The following is a 19,160-nucleotide window of genomic DNA, read 5'->3' on the forward strand; positions in this document are numbered from 1 at the left end:
ATACATATCTATATCTATATAAATATATATAGATATGTGTGTATATCTGTGTGTATTTATACACACGCACATTCATACATTTATATATATATATATATATATATATATGTATGTATATATATATATATATATGTATGTAATTATGTACATTTTTAAAATGTTGCCTTCCTTTTTAGAGAGAGCCCCAAGTGACATAGACCCTGTTTTTGGCCTTTTTAATAATCATAGGCAGATGTCCAACTGAACTCTTCTAACATTCCCTTCCAAACAAATTTTAAATAATTTCTCCAACCAAGTTTTGGAGCAGCAGAGTCAACAAAAAGTGAGAGAGATATTTTTTTTTCTAGCCCAAGACAACTTAGGTATTGGGCAAGAAAGGTGTCATACACCAGGTGAGGGCTGGCCCAGTTAACAATGGCTGTATCACCAACAGAGATTGGAACAATGGAACAATGGCAGTAGTCTCAGTTTAGGAAGCTCTCAATCCAGAAACTGTAATAGAGTCAGATAACTGGTTTCTTCCCATGCCTCCCTCCACTCCACCCCCAATTCATTTTCTTAAACCAAAATACAATCAATATTATCATTGCAATTAAAAACACTGTGCCATCTACTCACCTATAGTTGCATTCACTGTCTTTGTAACTTGCTAAACTAAAACAGGTAACATTCTCTAATTCTACTGTTTCTCCCATGAAATATAAACTGCTTGAAGCCAGTAAGATACTCTACTTTTGTTTTTTATATCCTCTGTGCTGAACACAGTACTTGGTAAATAGTAAGTTTATTAATTGTATGTCCCCATATTCATTCACCTCACCTTAATTTTCTCCATATTTATCTCAAGTATTGACACATCACTATCTGACCCTGGCCCTGATCATAATGATCACCACAATAAGAGAAAGAGAAAAGGTAGAAACAAAGACAAAAGGAAGGATTTAGTAGGAGCAATATCCCACTATCTGACCCCATAGTGCTAGGTTAAGTTTTACTTTAAAAGATATTACATTATTCTCACAACTTAGTTGACTTAAGAGACTAAGGCTAGGTTCATTGACAGAGGTTCCTAGTGACCTAAGCACAAAATGGGCATAAGAATTTGCTAACTCCTCCTTTAGACTTCTGACCCAATGACCAAGAGGGACAACAAAGGCAGAAGGAAACTATAAATAACTTGATCAAGGCTATAATCTTATTCACTATCCATTTCTTGCTATGACTAAATAACTCTTGTTAACTACCTCAATTTACAAATATCTCATTTTATTCCAATCTCAAACCTCAACTACCAGAATAACCTGAATATGACCTGTCCTAAAAAAAAGAATAAAAGAAAGAGATACAAATAAATGAATGAAATAAAAGTAGAAATTAATCTTGGAATTGTGGGTCCACTGATGAACTTGAAATTTTGATTTAAGCTTTCAAAAAGAATTATGGAATGGCATCGAACCATATTTACTCCTAAATTAATCAGAAGGCATAACAAACCATTATTTTATTCGATCAAGTTTGGTTTGAAGAACAGGTTGGCCTAAAGCAAGCTTTTAAATTCTCTCCTTTTGCAAAGAACAAAGAACTACTGTAAGAAATGACTCACTTTAATGAGGTCAGAACAGGAGTCAAGTGAAAAAAAATGAGTAACATACTCAGACTGTAATCCTCTGTGAATGCCAGATTCATAATTGATGAACTTGGTGAGCATCACTTATAACCCCAAAATCATTCTTGAAACCTGATGAAGAAAGGTTCAGTAGCTTATGCCTACCTCCCTGACAGTAATTCTGTGCCTCAAACCCTTTGCCTAAAAGACATTTTTTTTCAGAGAGGTGATGTAATGGTCTCTAAAGCCCACTCCAGTGCTTTTTCAGCAACTCTTAGAGATGTGCAGAAAGGTGTTGCTTGAGACAAACGTCTAAGCTGTTGGTGATAGTTCAGTAATTCTCATATTTCAGCCAACCTCACCTCTAAGTAAACCAGGCTTAGTTCCAACTCACAGACTGGAGAGAGGGATGCATAAAAGAAGGGTTTGTAGTCCTTTGCCACCATGGAAACAAAGGAGAAAACTTGGCCTTTTTTTTAAACCTTACATTTATTTTCCAGTGGTACACTCATGTGACACAGCTAAGGAATATGTCAAGTCTTGTTTAAGTTTAAATACATTATTTCCTTACAAGCCTGTGACATACTGTCACATACACCCTATTACTTTTAATTCACAGAAAATGTGATACAAACACTGGGCTGAAAATAGTAACTATATTAGGTAAGTGAGCCTTCTGACTTGGGCATATCAATCAGTGGCACATACAGTCACTGTAGAGTTCTGCAAATAACACTGCAGATTTGCTCCTGTTTGCTGATGTCCCCTCCATGCAATTCTGTATTTCTTTTCTAAAAGAGGTTATTCTTTCATAATGATAACAAGACATAAATCACATAACAGTTTATATCACAATAAGCACATCTCATATTTCTTTGAAAACCCATCTACAATGTAAATATTTTGGTCTGTATCAAACCCAGTTAATTAACAATACTGTCTGATTATCAAAAGGACACTTCAATATGAGGAAAAAATGAAGTGCTATAGTATAATAAAGTCTTTTTCAAGAAACAGGAAACAGACTCTTCTATTACTTTCACCAGACAAGTTGTCACTTTGGAGTAGAATGTAAAGTATCATTCTATCTATTAATATTATATCTTGTTAAACTAGTGCAAACATTACTTTTACTTGCCAAAAAAATAGACTGAAAAGGGTAATGGAAAAAGAAGTGTTTTTAATCACTGTTTTGTAGATTGAGTTCTAACTTAATAACTTAATTATAAATTGTCAGAATATGGTTGAACTGAAGAGAAATATTAATTTTTTCCCAGGAAAAAACTTTTGTAGACAAACATTGCAAGATTTTCAATATTTTTTGGATGGTTGCATTTTGTCAATTTTTTTCCATTTTCCTCAGAATTAATTATATTGGATGTTCTAAAAATGCTGTCCTTGAGAACTTTTAGGAGTGCCAGTTTCTTCACAAGAGAGTCTTAGACAAATCACTTAAGATCTCTGATTCCTCATTTCCTCATCTGCATAGACAATCCTGATCTTCCTTCTCACAGGATTGTCCTGAGTGTGGAAAGAAGTAAGGAATATGAATATATTTTGCAAACTGCAATATGAGTAAAGGTTAAAGTAAATTAATAACAATAATTTTAATTATTCATAATATAGCACTCAAGGTAGCTGTTCAGCTATTTAACTGACCACCACAACTTAATGGTTTAAACAGAGATTGTTATTTTTACTCATTCAATGGCTGATTGTGACTTGTCTTCCTTATGGGCAAGACTAAAAGACTGAAACTCCTCAATGGTACTGGACACAAATTGATAATCTTTTTACCTATTCCCATGTCTAATTGTTTTGTGTCAAATGCTTTTTGAGTATAAATGGATAAAAATCTTTATTCCAGAAAGAAGTCTTTGCCAATAACTATTAGCGATGAGGACATTAGTGACTAGGTTGCAAAGTTGAATACTGCTACTATCAAGCCAAATGGTGCCAAAAACCCCCCAACCCAATTTGGTCTAGAGTAGATAAATACTATAGAAAGCCACCATCCATCTTCCCAATCAATATTCGGTGATACATAAAAGACTTACAAACTTAATGTGCCACAAGGCACAGGCAGAGTGGAGAGGGCACCAATTTTAGATTAAGGAACACATGTTCAAGGATTTCTTGTTCTTTCAAATCATTTCACCTCTCTGTGACTTAATTTTATTAACTGAAAAATGAAAATGTTGGACTAAATGACCTTTTAAGTCTTTTCTAGTGCTACCAATTATCCTGTGATGTCAAGATCCTAGTTATAGAAAGAGAAGGATCTAATTGATTTTTATGTAGGAAGTTTGACAAGTTGACTAGGACTCTTCAAACTTTAAGATTCTAGGATCTGTTATTTTTACAGGTTTTCAAATTCCCCTCCTTTTTGGCATTAAAGAGATTGCTTATGTGAAGAAAGGCAAATAATGTTATAGAAGGAATAGTATAAAGGGCTTGAGGCTTCATATGATGGATCCATCAAAGTGGGGATAAAAGTTTAAAAATATGAAATTGAAATCCCTTAAGGAGATAGAATGTGCAGTTCTGAGAGATAGTATTTATTTGTCTTCTTTAGCTTCGGCGACATTTGAATTGAGAGCAATAAAACCAAGTAAAAACAAAACTGTTTTTCTTATGTTTTCTGACTAAAAATTGGAGTAGTTATCTAACAGTCAGCAATAGTAAAATGTTTATGCTTTAGTGGGATATGTTGCTAATGATGAAAGTTTTTTGCTGGCTAGACCTAGTAGATCTTGAAAAAAATTACTTTTTATTTAAAAAAATTAATAAAAATTTATCAAGGCATAGTGATGAGGAAAGAAAATACAGACAATAAATGTGTAATTTGAGATATAGAGAAGAGGGAAAAGATTCCACAAGAAATACCAATCTATTTTCATTTTATCTGTTTTCTTCTTTCAAACTCATTACAACATCCATTTATTTTAACATTTATCAACTAGTTATCTTTTCAAAAGACCATAAGGTCAAAGAATTCAATCAAATAAGCTAGGAAAAAATGAATCAAACCTTAAAGACTTCCAGTTCTTCCAAAATGAGTTCTCCACTAGCAGTGCTATTAGTAGGCAAAACAACAACTTTCTGTACTGTGCCTCGATCTGGAAAAGAAACAGAACATAATGAAATGTTAGATTATTACTAGATTATATTTTCCCCTGGAAAAGAAAAGCATGTGGATACAAGAAGAAACATTTATTGAATTTCTGTTGAAGAAATATTTTTACACTGTATATACAATAACTTAGACCTTTCCCTGCATGCATATAAAATCACTTCCATTTGTAGCAGGACTTCGTTGTTTCAAAAATCTTAATATAATAAATTATAAGAGGAAAGAACAGATAATATAATATTGTTACATCTGTATTTCTGTTCTCTGCATTTTGAAGTCATATCATAACTGTTTTAATTTTTCCCTCATTTATGATGTTTTAAATACACTGATTCTGTGGTCATATCATGAACTGTAATTTTATCAGTCAATTTTATATCTAGTCATGTACTAAATACTTTTATGTTATAAAAAAATCTCTTTTTATCATAAAATGCTGGTCCATGCAAAGTACAAAATGTGATTTGGGAAAAGTCTAGAATGGGAATGGTCTAGAATAAAGTCCAGAATAAAAATCCACATTACATGGGAAAGCATAACTTGGAACTATTTAGTGAAATGCCACAAATCTCAAATTAGTTTTTGGCTTGCACTTGGATGGGTTATAAATGCTCTGACATAAAAGATTCTTTTTCATGTTAAGAGTTTCCATCTTACATTGTTAATTGACAGTCTCAAAATACTCAACAAAAAAAGCAAATTTAGATTTCTAAATACTGAAGTCCAAGAAATTACTCAAGTGCAATAAAAAAAATAGCCCAATCTTGTTTGTAACAAACCCCACAAAATGTATATTAAAATATGTTATTGAAGGTTTCCACTGGTGAAAAGTTTCAAAATGGGGGCAATCTTTAAATGTTCCAAGCCACATTCTATAAATTTAAATCCATATATTCAGAATACAAGGTCTGAAAATTCTGGATATAATCAAAGTTTCTCTGACTCAGTTTTGAACATTCAGAGTACTCTGCAACCATTACTTCATAAAGAAAAAGTTCCCCTAGCTGATTTGAACATGATCTTATATCTAGTCAGTATTCAAAACCCAGAAATCAATCTACTTTTGTTCAGATGGGCTACCTAGACCTGGAATAATTTATTTTCTGATGGGGTCATTGCTGTGACCAAATTTTGAAGTTCAAAGAAAGCTATTTTCATCTTGGAGGAGAAGGTGTTCAAAATATCAAGAGAAGTAATATGATAAATCCTTGACTGCCCCTTATACCCATTAATGAGTCATCTAAATAGGCTTACATAAGCTAGAGGATCTGTAAGTCATTTTTTAAAAGCAAAATGGAGTCCCACTGAAGAAGTCTAAGTTGAAAATCGCAAAGTTTGGAGAGCTGCTTCAAGTGTGTGTGTGGTTGAAAGGAGTGAAGTGATGAGGGGAAGATGAGTGTTTAGACAATAGGAAGAGAAAAGGAAGGCCATAATTTTTATTTATTTAGATTTACATCATCACTCACATACAAGTATATTGAAGACAACGCTGGGTTTATGGTTCACTGCTGCAGATTGTAATGACAAACAATCATCTATATAGTCTTAGTAATTTCTGGCAAACAGAGAAGATTTTTGGACCATAAAATCAAAGCCTTGATTACAAAAATGCCCAGAGATTTAACAAAAGGAAAGTACTTTAAATTAGGAAGTTGATTATTATCATATTTTTCAAATATTGTCCTTTTTATGCCTCCAGGGGACTATGGAAATCAACAACTTCATTCAGAAGACCCAAACATTTGAATCTTATTAATTCCTCTAATATAGTCCTCCATAAAAACAAACTTCTGGAACATGTATAAGAATCAACTCTTATAGACTGATATAACTTTTAAAAAGGCTTAAAGTTCAAAAGGATTTCAGAGGTCCTTCTTCAAAACCACTCCAAGAAGCCATCAAATATCATTAAGAAAGGTATTGTGTTAGACACTAGGGAGAAAAAGACAAAAACCAAAGAATCAATTAAAAAATAACTGCTTAAAAGGAGCTTATATTCTATAAGAAACTTAAACTCCTCTACCCTTTAATATATTGAATACCTTCAAGGGGACAGAAGTCATCTTTTCAAAAAAATTAATGCATTTTATTCTCAGACAATGTAAAATGTTAAAAACAATTTCTTTTACATTGAACCAAATAGCAGATCCTCCTGACTCTAAAACCTGTGCTTTAGCTACTGTACCACTTAGTTTTGAATAATTCCATTTTTTATAAATAAATGCCTTTTTTATAAATGATTTTTATAAATAAATCCCTTTTCAAAAAATCAAGTGTTCTAAGAAACTTTTTAAAGTATTAGTTAAAACAAGCAAATACATGGTGAGAGACTGTAGATTAAGATTCTTCTGAAATAAGAGGGCAAAGGATAGAATTTATGTTGTTGTAATAAAGAAAAGGTTATAAAGTTTTACATCAAGATCTAGCCTATGTACAGTTGAATATCAAAAAGAAGATAATCAACTTCTTATTAAGTCTACTATATTAATTCAAGTAATGAGCTAGTTTGTCTGCTGAACATGATTTACATTGGTTAGGGCCAATCAGTACCACTGTCCTATCTGTTACCTAGATTATTTTTATTTGTTTTTTTTTTTTTTGGTAAGTAATGGGGTTAAGTGACTTGCACAAGGTCACACAGCTCAGGTATTATTAAATGTCTGAGGCTGGATTTGAACTTAGGTCTTTCTGACTCCAGGATCATGTTCTATCCTGTTTTTTGCTTTTGCCTCTACATTTCTGTGAGCTATTGACAATGGCTGTCTGGATGATTTCTTCATCTCCCTTTCTAAAACGCATTCCTCAGTGTACCCAAATAACAACAAACCCTGATCAAGCCTATGTTTTAGCAGAATAATTAGGTAGTCAAAGAATGATGTTCTCAATCCCATTAATACAGTCCATTAAAGGTGAATTGCAGTGTTCCCATGACTACAATTGACCACTACTAACATTTCCTCCATAACTGGCAAGTATAATGAGTTCCCATGGATTTTTTTCCAATTTTTGGTCTTGGGGTAAGAGGCCCAATCATTTTTCAATCTCTACATCAATCTGCAACCCCTGTCCCAGGGATGGCATCCTACTTTTGGATAGTTTTAATTCTTGGGAAGATTTCCCATATAGCACATTTGAACTTTTTTAAAACAATATCCACTCATTGCGCCTAATTCTGTTCTCTATAATCTAAAATGCCAAATTTAACTCATTTTCTATCTCCAAAAAATGTTCAGAAATTTGAAGGCATATATTACCTTCTGGAATATATCTTAATTTACCCAGTTTCATCAAACAATCTTTACATGATATTGACTCAAGGCTCTTCACCATTCTGGAAGACTTTTTCTAAACACCCTTTCCATTATCAATACCTTCATCCATTGTGGCTCCTAGGATACTATATCTAGAAAGATATTTATGAGATTATCTAGTACAATATCTTTTCTATAAGTGAAGAAATTCTTTCCTGGGAAGTATATATTTTTAGTATTCCAACTTGAAACTAATGCTACAGAGGTGGAATGGCAGAGTATACAGGAAATATTTATTAACTCCTTATTCAGGCAAGCAATGTCTCTTAAAGTAGCCCAAGGACACATGAACGTTTTTTGGTTGGCATATTTCAATATTAATTCATACTGAGCTTATTGTCTTTTAAAACATCCTAAACTCCCTATCCACTCACTTAAGACTTAAATTTATTCCCATTAATTATTATATTATTATATTTGACAATAACCTTTAACCTACCATAGTCTTTTGGGAATTCTGACTTGTCTTTCAGGGTAATTATAATTTCTCCCAAATTTCTGGATGAGTCATTTTCTGACAAATCTTAAGAAACCTATTATTTCCTGGATTCATGATCCAATATGCTCTGTTGTTGTTAGGCTGACAATTAGTAAGTACCTCTGAGCAAGGAGCCTCCAATTCTACTACTATTCCTGTCTTTTTCCTCAGATCCTTGCTATATTAATTCTTATATAGTAGCTTCTTTGGGTTCACTTTATCATTACCTGAAGGTCAAATAACTTCTTTTTCACCTTCTTCCCCATTGTAAAAATCCTATGAATCTACTTGCCAACATTATGATATTCTTGACTATTTTTTATTTTGTTGCTTTTTTTCCCCAATTAAAAATACTAAAGAGGAAGTCATTAAACATTTTGCTCATCTTACAGACAAGCTAGAATTTGAAAAAAAGGAAAATTTAATAAGGTTAAGACTCAGCAAATCCAAACATAGAAGCTCACCTCAGCAATTCAAGTTTCAAATCCTTCTCTTCCAGTCTATACTAGTTTACATTCCAATATGAACATTTCTTTCCATTTTCTAGAATCTGAAGTCTTCCCAGCTCAGTAAAACTAAAGAGCTGAATTTCCACCAACAGAAACCACTACCACAATTCACAGTAATAGACATCCTTATGGGTAGTCATATAAGGTCTTGCTGTGCTAAACAACAGACCTCAGATTCTTATCCCTAGGATATACACCACCAAAATCAGGATTAGGAAATCTGGCAGGACATCAAGAAGAAAACCATTATGTGACTATCTACTCTGAACCCATTCTGTGAATAGACAAAAGCTTCATATCTTAATACTTTCAAGCTGGAATCTCCTCTAGCTATCCTTTAAAAATTAAAATTAAAATAGTTGGAGAACATAAAGGGATATGGAAATGCTTGGCAGTATTCATATTACTTAATTGTTGTTCAGTTGTGTCTGATTTTGGAGTTTTTCTTGGCAAAGACATGATTTCCTTTTCCAGTTCCAAATGAGAAAACTAAGGCAAACAGGGTTAAATGATTTGACCAGGGTCACACAGCTAGTGACTGAGACTAGTTTAGAACTCAAGTCCTCCTGACTCCAGACTCAGCACTCTACTGAACCATCTATTGTCTCTATGATTTAAGACCATACAAATCACTAATTAGTAATTGAATCAACAAGTTCTTAAGATAAATCACTGCCCTTCCAGTCCTTTCAAAAGGGTGCTTTTCACAATGATACATATTTCCATAGCATTCTGAGTCATATTTCATCTTCCCCCAGTGTTAACAAGCATGGAGTGTACAGATCTGGTTTTTTAAAAAAGTTACCCATATCCAAAGGATATGGCAGGCATAGGACATGAATATTTACTAGCTCTTTTAAAACAGGAATATCACTTTACTACTGATCAACAATTTCACCATGGGTAAAATGGGCATCATAATACCCATATCTGAGGGAAACCAAGTTGCCTAGTGAATAAAGTACCAAGTCTGGAGTCAGAAGATTCATCACCATGAGTTCAGATCTGATCTCATGCACTTCTAGTGATCCTAGACAAGTCACTTAAATTTTCTGCCTCGGTTTCCTTATCTGTAAAATTAACTAGAGAAGGAAAAATGGCAAACCGCTTTAGTATCACTTCCAAGAAATCCCAAATGTTTCACTGAGATTGGACACAACTGAAAAACAGTTGAACAACAGTACCTATGTGAGGCCCATCTCAAGGGACTTTGAAAATTGCTTTGAAAATCAAATAAAGTTATGCAAAGGAGGTCTGCTTTCAGAGACTGGAATACCTGCTTTAAACTCTACTTCTGAATAGATTTATGAATCCTGCCAAGTTGCTTGATGACTTGATGCTTCAGGAATCTTCCCCAAATTAAAACCCTAATTCTACTCCATAACCCTGCAGAGAAATCACTACTCTGTATCGAAAGAAGGTGTTTTCTTACCATGAATTCCCCCTATCACAGACCCAGATCAAGAACAAAAATATTAAATTCATATGAACTATTATAATAATAAATTTAAAAATTCTGAAGAAAAAAACAAAGAACTTCTTTCAGAACATAGTTACCATAATTTTTCAATAAGACATCCTTTCTATCCATCAGATCATAAGAGTGCTAAAACTCATTGAATCAAAACTATGGGTTCTATCTTACATAGGGCAGTTGCCTTAATATAGAGAAAACAAAGTAGCTCTGTTCCCTGTGGAGCTTCCAATGCTACCTTCTAACCTAGCTGGACTTCTTATAAATGCATTTCATTGTTCACACAGGGAAATGAGTTAGGAGGTATGGATAGATCTCAGAAAAAAATCCATCACCACTAATGGGGGGGAGGAAACCCCCCCCCCCAACAACTCAAGTTTCATTTCCTATTTATAGCTTATCAGTAATTCCATCTGCATATGTAAAGGATAGAACTTTTAAGAGTAAAATAATAAAATAATTCCATAGTAATATGAGGCATCACTTGAAAATGCTTTTAAAACATTACAAATACCATACAGAAATGAGGGGGTGATGGTATTTTGCTTAAAATAAAATGGAGGTCTAAACATGTAGCATTGTGAGCTGAAGAAATCATCTGTATAATTAAAGTTACAAAAAAGTAAATCATTTATCTGGGACTTTTAAACAATGCTCTTTTAGGACAATTTTTATGGGGCTAATTAACTTCATTTAAATGGGTAATTAAGTCAAAAGTCTTCACTTCATTTTGTTTAGCTGCAAATTCAGAGAAGTTTCAAATTATATTTAACATAAAAACAAGAAAATAAATTAAATTCAGAAAATTCTACCTTTAAAAAATTGAAAAGAAAAAGTCTAAGAAGAAAAAGTCTCTCTATAGTAATGGGGGAAGGCTCCTCAGCATTCTTGGAGGCATTTCTTTTAACTTTATATTTTACATTCTCCTTCATTAAAGTCTACTTCTAATGCCACCCTTCTGCCAACTTCTACTTTTCCTTCTTTTGTGCCATTATTCTTTAAAAAGGAATGTTCAGACTTAAAACCCTCTCAGTTCTTATGAACATAGTAGTAATTCTTGCCATGAAGTTCTCTGCAAAACACATGGGGAAACTTAGGTGCCATTGGATCTTGCTTTGGAAGTCAATGAAGTTCATAATCCAAATTTATTCAGTGACTATTCCATGTTGAGCACTGTGTTGGAGACTCAGTAAATAAGCATTGATTAAGTTCTTACTTTGTAACAGGAATCACACTTGAGTACTAGGAGTCAAAAACAAAATTATGCTTCTACTTAATGAGCTTATAAACAACTGCAAGAGGTGATATATTATAAAAAGAAGTTAAACACAAACCTGAGGAAGAAAACCTGGGGAGCTTAGGAGTTAACAAATGAGCAGAACCTTCATGAAAGATAAGGATTCTGAGAGGTGAAGATAGAAGGGGATCTCATTCCAGAAAGCTTTGTGAAAATAGAGGGAAGTGAAATATGAGTTTGAGGAGTATCTATCTAATTTTCAGTGTTGGCTGGAGCACACTGTTATAAAGTGAAAAAAATATGAAAAGCCAGGATTTACCAAGGATTCATTGATCAAATCCTAGAGTAAGAACTGAAAGGGTTCTTGAGGCCATCTAATCCAACTCCTTTATTGGTTATGATTAAATTGAAGCCGACAGAGTTAAAGTGACTTTCCTAAGGTCAAACAGGAATTAAAGTAAATGTCAGGGCTTTAAGATTTTCAAAATACTTTATATATGTCATCCCACTGGATCCTCACAACCTCTTGTAGGTTAAATCTCAGCCCAGATTTTAAAAGAGATGGTCAGATAAGTGGTAAAGTGGTTAAAATCCTGGAATTGGAGTCAGAAATATTCATCTTCCTGAATTTAAATCTGACCTCAGAGATCTACTAACTAGGTATGGGATCTGGGGTAAGTCATATAATCCTGTTTTCCTCAGTTTCCTTATCTGTAAGTTGATCTGGAGAAAGAAATGGTAATCCACTCCATTATCTTTGTCAAAGAAAACACAACTATTGTCATAAAAAAATCCATCTTTGCCAAAAGAAAAACAACTGTGGTCATAAAAAATTATTTACAACTGACTGAGAATGACTAAACAACAACAAACTCAATTTGAGAGTTTCAGTGACTTGCCCAGTGACAAATAGCTAAAAAGTGGCTGAGAAAAGATTTGCACTCAGTTCTTCCAGACCTCAAAACCAACACTACTATACTACTTATATGAGGCACTTCAGAGATAATCTCATTTTTTTGTAAATAAGGGGACTTACAATGAGTTGGTTTACATAACTTGCCAAAGTTCTCATAGAACAGTAAAGAATAGAGATAGGGTCTTAACGAGGTCATCTGAATGTAGTTAGAGCTCTTTCTACTATGCCAACTTGGATTAATAAACATTAGACTTTTCTGAGACTAAATGCACCTCCTTACACTACCAAATTATCTCTGGCAGTCTCTTCTTTCTACTGAGAACCCATGGCTCTGCTGTTCATTAGGGTTATGCATTTCCAAAGCCTGGTTTTGCCAGAATGCTTCAATCTTCTACATAGGTAACTGTCACATAACACGAAGGCAAAGATGTTAATAACTTTGACTCAAATGGGGAATATGCTTTAGAACTTAGACTTCCACAGGGTTTAGCAAAGGCAGGTTTTAACATAGATTGCATGCAAGTAAAGAGCCTAAGAAACACTGATCCAGCAAATGCTCTAGGAGAAGCCAGGACAGAAACCACATGTATGCATCCCACATTATGAATTAATAATCATACTAAATCATCCTAAATCTTTAACATCCATTCACAGGAATTATTCAGCTTTTATCAAAAACCACATGACATCCTGATTGATGAAGAGCGAGAAAAATATAAATATGGCTGAATGTATCTGAACCTGACCCAGACATTTAAATATTTTTATAACTGCGGCAACATTAAAGAAAACAGGCACTGTCTCTTGTCTATGCAATGTGGTAGACTTGGAGCAAATGCTCTGCATTGCAAGCAGTAGGTGGCAATGTTAAAATAGAAATATTAATCTCAGGAAAAACTCTCTCCTGCTGTTTTATTACCTTCTATAGAGTTTAAAAGGCTCTCTCTCACCAAATGTATGTGCCCTGACACCAACAAATTACAACATACTGGTTTATAAAATAAAGTTAGTTCTCTCATCTGACATACTAAATTGTGGTCGATTACTAGATTGATAATGGAAAAAGGGGCAAAATCAATGACAATGATGTTATTTATTCTTCAGAAGAAACTGTTGAGCAGATATGTAACATAAAAGTTAAGTTTTTCCCCCAAGACAAGAAATATTAAAAACTACTATACTAATTATGTAATAATATGCAAGTATAAGGTATATACCTACATATGCATATACTGATATAAATGTATCTATATCTATCTATGTATATGACATATATCTTGTAAATTTCTAATTCTGTTGTAATTCAATTTAACAATCATTTACTAAGTTCCTATTGTGGGCAAGGTCCCATATTTAGATATTTAGATTTTAAAATATCAACAGCTCTTGCCCTCAGGAAATGTGTTCTATTGGAATATTATTCACTAGAAACAGATTTATTATAAAAACAGTAAGAAGTTAACAAGAGACATGCCATGTAGTAGAGTCAATACAAAAAATTAGACTTTCAGTCCCCCAAATTTAAGTCTAAGTCCAGCCTCAGAAATTTCCTTGTCAAGGGTATGCTCTCAAGTTAACTTCACCTTTCTCAGTCTTAGTTTCCTCATTTGCAAAAATGAGGATAATAACTGAAGCATTTAACTCAGGACTATTGGGGGAATGAAATGAAATGCAAAAGTGCTTATACACATTAAATACAATTTAATTATGGGTCTTTACCAGAACATGTTTCTATCATATCTGTGTCTATCTATCTGGCTGGCTTTCAGTTTGATACCACACAAGAATCTGACCACCAAACATGACAGACAGGAGCCACAGTATCTTGTCTTATCTCTGCCATAGCAATCCATCAGGAATAACTGTTGATAATTGCCATTGTGTCATCTGAGTCTTCACTACCAAAGGATTTTAAGATAACAAATAACCAGTAATTTTCAAATCAAAAACAGTTAATAAAATATTTTCATTCTTGTCAGTGAATTGACACAGAATTCTGCCTTTTGAATCTCTTTTGACAGGTAACATCTTCATTAAATTCCTCTAAAATTTATGAAAAATACAATGCAAGTTTTCTCCATGGTGACAGCAACCTGATCATTTTTATTTATGACAGCTGAAAAGCTTTTTGCCTTTGGTAAAGAAATTCATTTTAAGTTAGCACTGAGAAGCAACTGTAAGGAATATTGGTACCACCCAAGAAATGTTTAAACCTTTCAAAGAAAAAGCACTACATGTTAACTTAAAAATAATGAACATACCAAGCTATATTTGAATTCAGCCTCTCAGTAGTAAATTTCAGTAAAGTTTTCTTTCCCCTCCATTAGGTACAAATAAATAGATCTCAAATCAACTGTCAAGCTTTCTTTGAAAGCTTCGATGCATGGTTCTTAATCTATGGCCCATTGGACTTCCAAAGGGAACTGTGAATAACTTGAAAGTTTCTATAAACTAAAATGATATTTTTATTTTTAATAAACTTTATTAAACTCTTAGTAAACTTTGACATTTCTTTCTTCAATATTGACTGTAGGCAATTTATGTTATTCTGAAAAGGAGTACAGAGATTTCAGCCCTCTTTCAAGAAGTTCATCCCTTAAACCCCTGCTCTGTAAAAATAGTGGGGTTTCTTAGAAAGGTTAGGGGCTTATTCAGGATAATCTTTGGATTCATAGAATCTTCAAGGTGGTTGGACCTACCGTGGTGATTTTATCTGTTCTGAAGTATGAATCATCTCCCTGACTAGTTTAGTTTGTATTGGGATGTCTCCAGTATTAGGTAACTAATCCATCATTGGAAACAAGCACAATTGGTCCAGTTTCCTTAATGTGTGTTATGATCAGATATAAATCTAAATACATACACATAAAATTACAGTGTGGCCATGTGAGGCAATGTGCATAAGATCACTTGGTCAAGAAAACATGCTTTCCTTATTGCCATCTTTTTGAAAAGATGCTGTTTTCATAGGAATTTACATCATAGCTCAAATTTTATTAGGTTATTATATTTGTGTTGTCTTTAAGAGGAATATGTGGTTTCCTTAAGTATGTTAAATTTAAATCATATGCTAAAATTTCATTTTGGAAAATGACACATCTTAAAAAACACCAATACACTCATTTTTTTTTCTAAGAAGTCTATGTGCATTTTTCCAGCAAACTATGTGGTAAGAAAAAGTAATGAAATGGAGAAAAACATTTTCTACTTCTTGTAACAGTCATGTCTTTAGTTCAACGTTACAATTTGGCTACCCATAATATCAGAAATTTCAGTTTTTTCCCCCAGCATTTTTTTCTATTATTTCAGTTTCCAAGGGCTTATATGGAAAGGGAGATTAAAAACATCATATACCATGGTGTGCAATTACATGGCCATACAGAAAGGAGAGGGTAATTAACTAAATTATTTTAAAATGATTAAGAAAACATGACCCTGAAATGGTTCCTTCCATCATAGAGGAAAACACGATTTTGGAGAACAACATTCCACATTAAAAGTACCTGACAACACTTATCTTTAGTCAGTGTGGAATATATATCTTCAGAGAATTTAGATTTTTAGAGAGGTAAAGTCTGATTTTATATATTTAACTACAAGAAGTTATTAGCAACAACAAATTCCATTAGTTATTTATTTATATGGTCATGATATATCTAATGATTTTAAAACTTAAACAATAGATTAAGCAAGAATTATTAAAAAATCAATTTGTATTCTACAATAAAAGATCAAAATAAAACTACACATATCCTAAATTAATTTGATACTTATAATCTGTCATCTCTCAGTCTTCATATTCCATAAAAGTAATGCTTTATACGGATTCATAAATAGCCTCGGGGTGTAAATGCCACTTGAATAGTGTAATGAAGATTAAAAATAAAACAGAACATCCTATGATTAGCATTTACTCATGGAAACAAGAATAGAGGTAATTTTTAATATTTTATTATGCTTCAGAAGTTCTTTTATTTTCTATAGTGACTGTAATACTTGTATGAGAAAAACACAAGATTCTCTTCTTATATACTCTTTGTGGAATCCTTGCTTACTTGAATATCAATAGAATGTGAGCTACTTTCAAGTATGGATCCCCTCCCCCCATTCTTTGTACTTGTATCTTTAATTCCTATTTCAGTGTTTAATATGTGGTAGGTGCTTAAATAAATGCTTATGAATTGAATTTCTGCTTCCTTAATCTTAAACCAGGGACAATTTCCAAGCACCTCTTTTCACTATTTTCTTATCTAGCTCTCTGATTAAGATTATATTTATTCAATAACCCACTTAAATCAATGAAAATTGGGGTTCAAAGGGACACCAGAGATGTTTTAATCGCGAATTCCATGATTTTCCTAGGAAAGAGACTACAGCCTAAAGATCTTAACTGACAACTGGCACAGTGAATAAAGTTTTGAGTCAAGAAGACCCGAGTTCAAATCCAGCCTCAGACACATCTACATCTAGTAAATCCCATAGCTGTGGCTCTAGGCAAATCACTTAACCTTGTTTGTCTGTTTCCTCATCTGTAAAATGAACTGGAAAAGAAAATTGGCAAACCACTATGGTATCTTTTTCCAAGAAAACTCCAAATAGGGCCACATCATCTCTTTCTCAACTTTCTTATTGGTCTTCCTGTCTTAATTTCCTGTTCTGTATAATCAATCCTTTACATAGCTCCTTGATTGATTATCCTTAATCAGTCTGTCGATATCATTAACTCATTATACTTCTGTAAATCCCTTAATTTCTTTAGAAGCAAGTATAAATCCTGCTCTTTATCTTTTAAAATTCATATCAACTGCTTCCAACCTGTCTTTCCAATCTTGTTAATACTTCAACTCTGAAATCTAGTCTTGCCCTTGCTGTTCATACAGAAAACTCCATTTTACATCTCCAAGCCTTTTCATTGCCTATCTTAAGAAAGCACACCCTCTCTTATCCATTCTTAACAACTCTACCTTCCTTAAAGGTGCAACTCAAATGCTAACTTCTTTATAAAGCCTTTGTTAAGTCCTACACCCCCCCACCCCTCAGTTGCTAAAACATTTCCCAAAAAAACTTCTATTTTGTATAAATTTTATATTTAGTAGATCTCAATAAATGTTAATTGAAAAATACAGACTAAGAACAGTTTCTCATTCAAACCTTCAATGTTAATTTCCAGTAGTGTTTTCAAGGAGGAAGAACAGGTCAGGTAAGTTATTTTACCCAATAGGGTATTTGTCCCAATGTTATAAATTACAGTCAAAACAAATAAGCTATGTTTCCATAAATAAAATATATATATTTTTTGTAAAACTTTAGAGTCAATGAGAGAGAAAGAGAGACAGAGACAGAGACAAAGAGAGAGAGGATTAAATATTTTGTAAAAAGTTTTAGTGTCATACAATATATACAAATTATGTGTTAACTTTGATAGTATTATAGCCATCAGAAAGTACTAATATATGTTCAACTAAGGTAATTTCTGTATACTAAGTAAAAATAAAAGTGACTATGCTAAGTTTGTCTTTGGATGAAGATGCACGCCTTACCAGTTCCAAGAAACAAGACATGGTATCTTCCATCAGCAGCATTTACTCGATCCACAGCTATCTTTGTATATTTGTAGTCTGTGCCAATTCTGATGATTAAAGGTCTTTTGTGTATTGGATAGATGGGATTGTACATTAAGGGATGATTCCGAATAAAGGTTACAACATCATCTGGGAACTCCTTAGTTGTTCTCATGTTGGGGGTAAAAGCTCCTCCTGGACACTGTTCAAAAACATTTATAAAAGTATAGAGTAAATCATATTGACTCAAATATTGTAATTACTTGATTATTCAGTGATTGTGAAAACTGAATCCCTTAGAATGACCTATGTATTTGAGTTTAATTTACTTTAAATCCACCAGCAGGCTAATAATGAATTTTCATGCAGAAATAATTTACATGTTTATTTTTGTTCTAGTAGATAACTCAAGAATTTCTGAAGCTACTATGGTCCCCATTTTTCTTTTATCCTACTGCCTTTCTCCTTTTCAACAGCTTATTTTATTTTTCTTTTCTTGCCATTCTGTGCTCCATGAACTTAAAAATTTTGTTTTATAAGAAACAAGACAAAGAGTTCATCAAGTGAGCCTATTGATTTTAGTGATAACCCCAAACTAGCTTGTAGACAATAGTATCCTCTTATTTTGGATCCATTAAGAAAATTTAACAGCATTTGTGTTGCTAGACTATTATTTCATGCTCTTGGTATAGAATGACCACGTAAATAAAATAATAATTTGAACAGACTAAATGGTATAATATCATTGAATATAGCACCACTATTTTAAAGAATGCCTAAATTATCTTGAATTTTTTTTAAATTTAACATTCATTGGAGTATCTTATTAGTATTTATTTGATACTTATAAATATTTTCTCATTGAATAGATAGGCCTGAGATTAAATGATTGTTTAATAGTAAAGCAGTCAATACAATATAGATTCCTAATTTAT

General features: G+C 32.9%; 1 protein-coding gene across 2 annotated transcripts in view; it reads right to left on the reverse strand.

The window, feature by feature from the left end:
- Positions 1-19,160, reverse strand: part of SEMA3C (semaphorin 3C) — a 182,384-nt gene that overhangs the window by 24,284 nt on the left and 138,940 nt on the right. For both annotated transcript variants that reach the window (XM_074194035.1, XM_074194034.1), the window contains 2 exons: positions 18,205-18,427; positions 4,637-4,725 (listed from right to left, as the gene is read on the reverse strand). In XM_074194035.1, the coding sequence (XP_074050136.1) occupies positions 4,637-4,725; positions 18,205-18,427 (312 nt within the window). The remainder of the gene's footprint in view (positions 1-4,636; positions 4,726-18,204; positions 18,428-19,160) is intronic.

This window comes from Macrotis lagotis, chromosome 7 (assembly GCF_037893015.1).
Source record: "Macrotis lagotis isolate mMagLag1 chromosome 7, bilby.v1.9.chrom.fasta, whole genome shotgun sequence".
Classification (NCBI taxonomy): domain Eukaryota; kingdom Metazoa; phylum Chordata; class Mammalia; order Peramelemorphia; family Peramelidae; genus Macrotis; species Macrotis lagotis.